General features: G+C 38.9%; 1 protein-coding gene across 1 annotated transcript; it reads left to right on the top strand.

Annotated features, from left to right (window-relative positions):
- Window positions 1–208: 208 nt before the first annotated feature.
- nipsnap1 (nipsnap homolog 1 (C. elegans)) lies at window positions 209–7,926 on the top strand. The gene is made up of 10 exons (XM_085786264.1): window positions 209–309; window positions 1,940–2,067; window positions 2,725–2,770; window positions 3,177–3,271; window positions 3,623–3,693; window positions 3,891–4,031; window positions 5,858–5,889; window positions 6,029–6,123; window positions 6,495–6,578; window positions 7,180–7,926. Exons 1-10 carry the CDS (start codon window positions 221–223, stop codon window positions 7,242–7,244), a joined length of 846 nt encoding a protein of 281 aa, XP_085642390.1. The 5' UTR covers window positions 209–220; the 3' UTR covers window positions 7,245–7,926.
- Window positions 7,927–11,498: the final 3,572 nt, after the last annotated feature.

Here is an 11,498-nt window from a genome sequence, read left to right on the forward strand (position 1 = left end):
TGTGCATATCGATCACTGCGTACTGCGTCAGCAAGTAGTGACGCAATGTTTTTTAAATGTCCGCGCGGCGGGTAAACGATAACGTTATCTCACGTTGAACTGGATCAAACCAACCACGTGAAAAAAAACAAGTTATCATACAGACACTAAAGGCTAAATATTAACCAGAGGAGCGACTTTTACGTGTCAAGACTAGTTTTCCACAGCCAGGCAGATCAACATGGCGACGACTCCTTCACTGTGGTCGAAAGGACATTATAACATTTTGTTGTACAGATATTATTCTGTTCATCTTCACCGGCCGACCAGGTAATAAAGTTTTGTTCAAATGTTACTTTATTTAAACATGAATTATTGAAAACGTTACGGAGCTTATATTATTACCTTCACGTATGTTGACAATTAGCTGACAGTGCCTTCAGTTCAGTTCAGAAACTATCTGACATTTACTTCGTTATCTTCCAGAAAAAATGTCCTCTAAACTTGTTTTTTTTTTTCTTCTTCATGTAAATGACAAGCTAACGTGAGTAGCGTAAGCTGGGTTTTGTTTTTTTTAAATCAGTTTGACCATATTTCACTTTCATATATTTTGTTTTTTAACACGTTATGCTAAAATGTTAACATGAAATAATTAATATTTATGTCACTTTGTGCGGTAACTGTATTAAAAAAAAACAAAAAAACACACGAGGCATTTATCTAAACCAGCTTTAATCATTTGCAGGACCTAGCTGCACTTTGTCCTGTAAAACTACACTAAACCATAGACTGTATGCACTAAACACAACTTCTCATTCTCACATTGTAAGGTATGCATTTCCTCTGTGCTCAAAAATAAGGTCTTGGCTTTCTGTAGCTAATAATAATCATAATGTAACTTTTGTTATTTTTGGGAGGGTTTCATGGGGGAATTTCATCTAATTATAGTTCCCAATTAAAGCCATTGGCCCATGGTGTAATTAAAAAAAAAAAGAGACTCCCACTGACCTTGAAAAGTTTCTGGGTTTTAGAATAACAAAATAAAGGCTTTGAAAGTGTTTGTGAGTTAACAGACGGCCTTGAAAGTCCTGTGTTTACAAAAACATACGCACAATATAGCTTTCCCTAATCCATAAGTGGGTGAATAGGCTACTAGCTGCTCTCCTTGGGCTGTTCTTGGGCTCAAATCCTGTGAAAAAAATAAATAAAAGAAATCCTGAAATTGAGGTTAATGTGGCATGGAAATCATCAGTTTTGATAATAAGTCAGTAAAATGGCCTTGGATTAGATTAGCTCACTGCATTTACACATAGAATAGAGTTTATATCTTGTGTAGCCAGTGTAGCAGGTAACTTTACCTCAATAATAGATGTTAATCGTCAATAAGTTTCTATGTCTTTGCTTCACTTTCACATCCTGAAAAGTTGAGCTTTTTGTCACAAACTTTTTTTCTTTTTGTGATTTATGACTATAGATGACTCACTTTTCCGTATAATGTAGAGGTATTACCAGTTAGAATAGTCCTCTTTGCTTAAATGCCACTATTATACAGCACGCTTTCCTTGAAATTGCTTCTGAAAGCACCGCCTGAACATATGACATAAGTCTCATCCTGTCTTCTTTCTGACTTGGAGAGAGAGTTATTCATGTTCAAGCTCTTAGATTGATACAATAGTTCATAAAGTGGATGATATTCCCTTTTTTTTTATTCACTCCAGAGTGGGTGAAGAGAAGTTGTGTGCCAGTGACACAAGTTACAGCATTCAGCCCACTCACTCATACAGTATGCATGTTTTTTTTTTAATATGAAAGGATATTAGCATGACTATCTTTTAGCCCGTATGTCACGCACGTCTCCATGTTCCTTTTAAGTTTTTCTTTTTTATATCGACAACTTCTCTGTGCTATATTGTTGCTTTGAGCCTTTGTGAAACTTTTCTTTCATCTTGTTTCTGTGTAGGAGGTTTTCAGAGAGTGGTGACAAAGGCTGGTTTCGTTCCCTATTTGTGCACAAAGTGGATGCCAGGAAAGATGCCCACTCCAACCTGCTGTCAAAGAAAGAGACCAGCAACCTGTATAAAATTCAATGTAGGCATAACTCCTTTTACTTTCTTGCAAATGGGGTTTTTTATTTTGCTCCAGCACAAGTGAATCTGATACAGTTACATCTTATCGTAATGAAATGGGGCACTGTTTTGTGTCTCAGCTGTTTATCGTCCATTTGTCTCTGCAGAAAAGAGCTAAATAAATCATGTTAATTCAATTCAATCCACAACGGCTGGCCTCGGCGACCTCAGAGAAAACGGAGAATAGGACTGCACTGCAACAAGTTTTACATGCACCTCATACAAACAGTGACATGTTATGCTGTAATAGGCTGTATCGAGCCTGTAACAGGTTTTTGTTTTTTTTGAAAGGGACATGCAAACAATTTGTCTGGGTTTTTCCTCAGAGTCAGTGGTGGTAAGTGAGTCTGTCTCTTGTAGAGAAGTCTCTCATTCTCCCCAGGCTTTGATCTCTTTTGTGGCGTACATCACACCATGTAGGGATTTCAATTTGAACACTCTATCAGCCGTAGCCTATAACCTATTGGAAGCGAATCGTCTTTATATATAGAAGTCTTTGCTGAATTGGAGTGTGAAATTACTTTGTTGAAGAATTTGATTGTTGCTTGTATTTTAAAAAACACCCATTTCTGATAAGTCTGCTTCTCCCTTTTCTTTTTTTCTTTTTTTCACTCTCCAGTTCACAACGTCAAACCAGAATGCCTGGATGCTTACAACAGTCTAGAGTGAGTGTGTTTCACTGCTTCTGCATCACATCGACTTTAATTAAGTCACGTTTTCCTGTTGAGTTATTGGGTTTTGGTCAATAACACATATAAAGTTCATCTAATCAGCTGGACAGATAAGGGTTAGATGTTTCTGAGCCAAAAACCAGCTAATTAGATTTTGTTGATGATGCAAGTTCATTAACAAGATGGTTTATATTTTATTAAATCTTAATGACATTCTTTCAGAATCATAAGAATAATTAAGCATAAAAAAATCTGGCTGGATAAATGTAGATGTTATGCCCTGAGTGCCCTCTAGTTTTCATCATGGTGAAGTGACAGAGTATCATAACTGTACGTACAGAGAGTTCATTTTGAAGAAGTTTTTATTCATATTTTTTGTATATTTTTATGCGGACTATAGAGCTGAGGTGCAAAACAAGCTCCATCGGGACCAGGACTACCCATGTGAGGTGGTCGGCAGCTGGAACACCTGGTACGGAGAACAGGATCAAGCCGGTGAGCAGCAGCAGCAGCAGCAGCAAAGCAGAGAAAATGACAACAACATCTATCTATCATGATACACTGAATACGAGTTGTATCAGTTTGGCTGTAAATAGTTTGGCAGAGCATCACAGAGAAACGCACAGACACCCAAACACAGAGACACTATCAAATGACTCACTGCCAGCAAACACCTCTCTCTCTAGTGGATCTATACATTGAAGTACATTCAGTGGCAGCAGCAGAGAAGATGATGTGAACACAGTGATGGAGGTACTTTCAGTCTGAGACCTGCCGGCTGTGTGTGTGGGCGGCGTCGGTCCTCACACAGAGCTACAGTGACATCTGCTGTTGTGTTCTGTGCAGTGCATCTGTGGCGGTACAGAGGAGGATACCCAGCCCTGACCGAATGTTTGAAGAAGTTGAACAATAACAAGGTTTGCTTCCAGACATTGTTTCTTTTTTTTGTTGTTGTTACGTAACAGGAAATTCAGTGCAGAGAGATGCTTAGAAAACTGTTTCATCTTGACTTTTACACAATTGTAGTTCCCAGACAGTACTCACCATCAACATCTTGGTCTTTGTGTATTCCTTTGTTTCATTGAACACATATACATTTTGTATCTCACTTCAGGAGTATTTGGAGTTTCGGAAAGAGAGAGCGAAGATGTTGATTTCCAGGCGAAACCAGCTTCTTCTGGAGTTCAGTTTCTGGAACGAACCGCTGCCCAGAGAAGGACCAAACATCTATGAAATGCGCACATATAACCTCAAGGTACTTGAACATTACTCTATATATCCCTCTCTACATATCAGTGCTGGTCATCTCAATTTATTTATTTTTTTCTCCATGTAAGCTCATGTGGCACAGAGAATTGTCTGGTTTGTTTCCACTAGGGATGCATCATGCACATGATTAACCATTTAAAGCAGAAGTAAGCGATATTTTTGTGTTAATATAAGTCTTAAATAGTTATATCTTCCGACAGCAATCACTTACATAGAGTGTTTGGACCGAAACACGGGTCTCTCAGTCACTCTGCTCTGCTCTGAGCCGAGGAGAAAACTTTTCTCGTATCCTACAAGTTTTATCCAATGAGGAGAGAGAACGGCATGCAGGGCTGTGTGTGCAGGGACGAGGACCAATAGATCCATGACGAGGGCGGGGGCTGCTAACTCCATCGGCTGACAAGACGTTATGGTGCGTTCAAGGCAGCCCGTAACTCGTGTTTTTCCGACCTGTGAAGACCTACCAGTTCGATCTGGTACGAGTTCACGGGTCGGAAGTTACGAGTGGCCGTTATAGTGACTTTCACAGGTAAAGCAGGTCGGAAAAACACAAGTGGGTTGCCTGGAACGCTACAAAGTCGTAAGTCGTGACTTGAAGCTGTAATTTACGGTTTCAAAAGCCTGCCTGGAATGCAGCATTAGCCAAAACGACCAGATCGCTTACTTCTGCTTTAACTGATAACAAGAATTTTAACCGAATAATACTATCGGTTATTTATTTAGCTCTTTCGTCAACTCATGGGGGTGTGTCGACACGTGTAGACTTAGACGTGCCTTCAGTCATGTTTCGCAGCAAAAAGTTGCACAGGAGGACTGACACTATGAGCCAGTTATGCAGCGCAGTCCCCGTGAAGGAAGGTCAGACAATAAATGTAGCCTACACAGACATAGGTCACCTGTAAAAACGGCGCTGGAAGGAAAAAAAAAAGTAGGATGGCGCTGCTCTCCAGCCGGTTCACCTGCAGCTCCACAGAGGAGCTATCAGATGAGCTGTGCTGTTCCTCTCTTCAGCCTGGTGTTTGGCTGCACACAAACAGTTCAACATTGGACGATCTAACCTCAGTGGATGTGGTGCTGATCAGCTGTTGCAGCACATGTGTGTGAGTTTTTAACGAAAAAGAAAAGAAAGCAGTGTTGATTGCCCCCGCAAGCGTTTTAATCTTATCGGTTAACGCTTAATAATCGGTTAACGAGCGTTGGTTATCGGTCAGAAAAAAAAATTCAAAATGTGCATCCCTAGTTTCCGCATATTGAAGCTAGAAAATGAGTTGTTATTTTGACTTGGATTTAACTAAGTTAATAGGTAAGAGCCTCCCATTGGATTATTACTACATGGAGGATTATGTTTCAACTGGCAGCAATTTATTTAACCCTACCAGGCTCATTTCTTAAACAACCATGTTGGAAGACACATCCTGTGGTCGTGAAGATGTTAATCTGTTTCAGTGGGGTAAACTTATTGGCATGCATCAAGCAAATAAAACATCAAAGGAGATTACTAAGTCTATAATTGGGTTAAGAACTGTCCAACACATTATTACAAACTGGAAGTTTAGTGGGGAACCATCATCTTCAAGGGAGAAATGTGGTCCAATGTGACCAGAGTCCAGACCTGAAGCCATTGAGAATCTTTGAAAAATGAATGCAACTCTGGACGGAAATAGATGTTGTGACATTGCAGAAGCTTATTGAAACGATGCCACAGTGAATGCATGCTGTAATCAAAGCTAAAGGCGGTCCAACGAAATATTAGACTGTGTGACTTTTTTTTTGGGACGGGCAGTGTTTTTTAACTTCTCTCATGTTTTTCAGCCAGGAACCATGCTGGAATGGGGCAACCACTGGTAAGACTTATCAAGCTTTATATAAACACAGAATATAAATAATATCAGCTGTCTGGACCTTTCCCAGCCGAAGCATTACGTGATGGAGGTGCTGGGTTTATCATTACACTCCTGAAAATAACCTGTCTTCTTGCTACAGGGCGAGGGCGATCAAATACAGACAGGAGAACAGTGAGGCAGTGGGCGGCTTCTTCTCCCAGATCGGTGACCTGTACATGGTTCATCACTTGTGGGGTGAGTGTACACATAATGTATGTATTGATTTTGAAATGAAGTATAGGTCATAAGGTTTAATCTTCTGATTCTGCCATGAAAACAATACAATTTTATTATTTGGAACGGCTAAAGGATGTGGATATTCATACACTGTGTATACTGAAAAATAAAAGGGCCCTGCAGCAAATATGCAAATGACCTTTGTCCTGTGAGATAATGGTATAAAGAGAAGGTGTTTTGGTTGAATAACAGTTTATTTGGCTCTGCTCACTGTGATTTACAAAACTTTAAATTAGATTATGTTAAATGTAGATGTTTTATTGGACTCATGAGGATGTAACGGGATCCACTGCATGTGATTTAGTGTCTTTTTTTAAAAATGTTTACAGCCTATGAAAGCCTGCACTCCCGGGAGGAGACGAGAAACTCTGCCTGGCTGAAGGAAGGATGGGATGCAAATGTGTATTATACAGGTAGGAGGTGTGCACTCTACTGACATAAATATTAGAAATAAAAGGAATAATTGGCACAAACCTGTTGCTTATTCCTACCAAAATATTTAGTTTATGAATGACATAAATGTCACATTCTTAATGAAGTGAACTTTTACATGTAGCCTACCATGTAGATTTTACTCAGGCTCAAAGGGAAACAGGTTAGCTAAGGTTTCATTTTAAAATGCAAAAGCACATGCGTATAAAGTTAACTGACCTGATGTTCTTTGTGACGCATATTGAGCAACAGATAAGAGCACTGGTAAAAAGGTGCTTTATGAGTATATATGAAATATGTATCTGTCTAGTTGTTAACTTGATGAATAGTGCTGTTCTTTGTAGTTAGTCAAATCTTTCAGCAGCATTTTGTGCTTCATGAAAACAGAAACCTACTCACTTACGATAACCAAAGTGCCCAGAGAGAAGGTTTCACACATAAATATGATATTTAAAGTTGCAACGTGTGAATTTTACAGTTTCTTTTGTGTGTGTTTTTTTAATGGTAATTTCCCATATGTCCATGATGTTCTTAACAAAGAAGAGTTGACGGTCAACCTTTTCAACATGTCTCTCTTTGTAGTGCCTTTGATCCGAAGCATGGAGTCTAGAATAATGATTCCCACCACGAGTTCGCCACTTCAGTGAGAAGACGAGTGAAACCACAAACAGCTGAATGACCAAAAAACTCATTCATCTCCTGCCAGAGCAACATGGAACGAATCTTTGGTCTTACTGATTGCATTTCTTTTTCTTTTCTTTTTTTATCTTCTGGGTGATCTGTGCTACTACCAAGTATGTAAACAACAACAATGTTTTCTGATGTTTACACAGCAGCCAGCCAGTTGCTGGGAATGTATTCTGTGAATCCTGAAATACTTAGATTGTCAGACGTTTAGGTCAAATATGTGGAATAAGAAAAGACCAACTAAACCAATAGCGTACAAAATATGTGTTATATTGTCTAATGAAGTGCAATTTACATGTTCTTTTTGTATCTAGCATGAATTGTGGAATCAAACAGACCCTGCATTAGTTTTTCCACATTGAACAAATAGTCTCCACCCAGTCTTTTTATGCCTCCATTTTTATGACTGTATATGAATCACACTTGATGAAATCGCACTGAACTTCACAACTGTGATTGTGAAACACATGTTTGATGAAATAAAACTTGTCAGACTACCTCAGTCATGAAAACAGCTGACTGTTTTTTTTTTTGCTGATTATAATTCACATTTGGGATGTGTGAAGAGTCTGCCAGGAGCATTATGTGTCTACCTCCTGGTATGAGCTGATCAGTCTTTTCAAAATAAAAGTTGACAAATGGAAAATGGATAACTGTGTACCATGTAGTAGAGAGAGACTAGTTTACATTTGATTGAATTATGACAAGAAAATGTAATTAAGAAAATACTAAAATTAATAAAATTCATAATTGGAATTATTGCACTAATTTGGTCGTGTTTGGGAAGCTTAAACTAAATCCATGGCTCCATTAATGAAATGGTGCTTGCTTTTAACAAGATACACAAAACAGCTGTTATCTAAACTTAATCATTTTATCTTTTACATCAGACTTTATGGTTCAAATGTTTAATACCTCATTTCACATCCATCTCTTGCTTTTGCTTTAGTAGCAGCCTTCTCCCCTGGATTGTGGAAGACCAGTCTGCAGGGATTTGCCCCCACTGAGCCATAAGAGCACTGGATGAGAAGGTCTGAGAACTCGGTGTTGGATGGAGCTGAGGTATGGCCTGTTTATTTACCACACTCATTAATTTATGTCTGGGATAGTTCAACATTTTGGCAAATTGACCCATTGCCATAATGTGCAACCCACTGGTTTCACATTAAGGAGTAGGTAATTGACGGTGCAAGCTATTTTTAGAATGGCGGAGCAGAGCCGCAAGCTGCTCAGAGCTACGCTATGGAGGCACATGGAATTTCTTGGTTTCCCTCATCAAACTCATCAAATACACAATCCAACAACTCTCTGGTGGACAAGTTGTGACCTGCACATTCACCACGCTATGAAATAATCATGTAACATTACGAGACTGAGTTGTTTTTGAGGCAAATGCAGCTACATCCCAGACACGGATGCTGGGTGGACTGATTTCAAAAGCGCTAGTAGTTCCGAGTATTTGTATGTGTCCTAATGTTACATTAAGATTATTTCATAGCGTGGTGAATGTGCAGGTCACAAGAGCGTTTTCACATTGTTGGATTGTAGATATTTGATGAGTTTTGAGGGACAGAAGACCTGTACCATTCACCTCCATTGTGTAGCAGCTCACATCTTTTCCCCGCGGATCTAAAAACAACATGCACCGATAATTAAAAGTAGGCTAATGAACATACATGTATGACTAGGGATTATGGGAATAAGTGAATTTGCCAAAAAGAATTGTACTATCCCTTTAACTGTTCACATTAACAGAAATGTTGACCAGGGGCGCCCAAACCTTTGCATGCCACTGGTTGCACATGCGCAAGTAAATGAAAATTTTACTTGCACACACTGTTAAAACGAATTTGTTGGCTCAACTTAAAAAAACGAGTTACCTTGTTGCCTTAAAATTTTGAGTTAAGAGAGCTAAGAATTTCTAGTTCTTTGCACTTCCATGTAAGTTCTTACCACTTAGAATAATATGTTGAAATGACTAATCCCAAAGTGACAGACAGTTGGATCAACTTGATATTTTAAGTTCAGTTGATAACATTTTAAAGCAGAAGTGAGTGATCCGGTCGTTTTCGCTAATGCTGCGTTCCAGGCAGGCTTTTGAAATCGGAAATTACATCTTCAAGTCACAACTTACGACTTTGTAGCGTTCCAGGCAACCCACTCGTGTTTTTCCGACCTGTTTTACCGGTGAAAGTCACTATAACGGCCACTCGTAACTTCTGACCCGTGAACTCGTACCAGATCGAACTGGTACCACTTCACGGTCGGAAAAATACGAGTTTCCTTGAACGCACCATAACAGTCCTCGTCCCTACGTCACCACATTCACGGCGTTCCTTGGCTGCACACACAGCCCTGCATGCCGTTCTCTCTCCTCATTGGATAAAAACTGTAGGATACGATAAATGTTTTCTCCTCGGCTCAGAGCAGAGCAGAGGGACTGACAGACCCGTGTTTCGGTCCAAACACTCTATGTAAGTGATTGCTGTCGGAAGATATAACTATTTAAGACTTATATTAACACAAATATATCACTCACTTCTGCTTTAAGTACAACTAACAAAGAAATTTAAGTTGTATGAACTAAATGCCTAGTTGAGGTGACATTAAATTATAAGTTTAACCAACTTAAAATTTTAAGGCAGCAAGGTAACTTTTTCCAGTATAAGTTGGCCTCACTCAAAAACTTAAGTATGTTCCAACTAAGACCCTTTAGTTAAATCAACATAAAATTTTAAGGCAGCAAGGTAACTTTTTCCAGTTTTAGTTTACCTCACTCAAAAACTTAAGTATGATCAACAGCATTATTTGTCAAGATAACTAAATCACTTATTTTCTAAAATGACTGAGTGGAATACATAAAGAAATTACTTTTTTTTTTTTTTTTTTTTTAAAAACAGTATTTATTTTACCACAAACATCTTTCAACAAAATCAGTTCAGGCATAGTAGGCTATACTTTTGAACATGAAAAATGACAAATATTCAAATAATTCAAATTTAGGTGCATAACAGAAATACTACTTCAACACATGATATACAATTAAGACATATAATTTACTTAAATTACATACAGTACATAAATCACACTGTGAGACAGTCCATCAGATTGACATTCCTTAGCAATAAAACCAGTGTGAGATCCATGTTTAAAAAAAAAAAGATTGCTGAGAGCAACTTGTGTCTTGAAGCGGCAAGATCCACTGTAATGTTCATGTTTTAGTTTGTAATGCCATAAAATGTTGTGCTGGTTTGCTGAGGAAAATGTATAGTACTTGCATATCCAAGTCATCCAACAGGTCAGCATGACGTCTGACTGTGCCTTAACGTAAACATGCGGGGTCCCGCGGCCGTCCGCTGGTGCTGGTGCTGGTGCTGGGGAGGCGACGACGACGCAGCAGAACAATAGGAGCTGTCCATCCAAAAATCTCTTGAACTATCAAACAAACAGAACTATGGACTGTGGAAGTTTGAATAGTCAAAATACAGAAGTTATCATGACGTGCATCCTATGTTGCGGTGAAAAAAAGACCGTTGATTCGGTGGAAACCTGGCTTTACGGGCGGGAGCGGGGCCCCCACGGCATGCGGGGGCTGCGGGGGTAGCCTACACTTTACGGCCCAACGTCCGGACCTGTAAAGGAAACACGTCTATGTCAGATTGATCTAGCTATATCTTGTGTTATATAATTAACTAGTAGAAAATACAAAGTGAGCTAAGGAAGCTAGCTCATAGCTCATTGCTAATTGCATAGCCTACACTAATTCATAATTTCCAACATAAACACCACAGTACATTGAATTAATTACAAACATTTCGTTAAGTTACTCCACAAACTGTGGTTCCAGCCGTATGCTTTTCTCTCAGTGCCAAACACTCCGTAGAAGAAAGAGCAGTTAGCATAGTTAGCTCATTCATATCGCACATTTAACTTCATAACTTAAAAATATTCAGACCTTTCGTCAAACAAATACTTCCCAGAGCAGTTGTGCACATTCATGTAACACACTGTACATTGCATATCTGATTTACAGACAAAGCCCTTGCTAAACTTAGGCTACAGGGAGCTAACAAGTTGTTGTTTTTCTTTTTTCTTTTTAAGATTTGAGGGCTCTTTGATATTCTATAGTTTAAGAAAACTAGTTTGGCAACCATTTTAACAGTAAAATGGCACTGACTGCACCATATAGCTTACAAAAATAATTATTTACCTGG

This window comes from Trachurus japonicus, chromosome 9, assembly GCF_045865225.1.
Source record: "Trachurus japonicus isolate A0001 chromosome 9, Traja_1.0".
Taxonomy (NCBI): domain Eukaryota; kingdom Metazoa; phylum Chordata; class Actinopteri; order Carangiformes; family Carangidae; genus Trachurus; species Trachurus japonicus.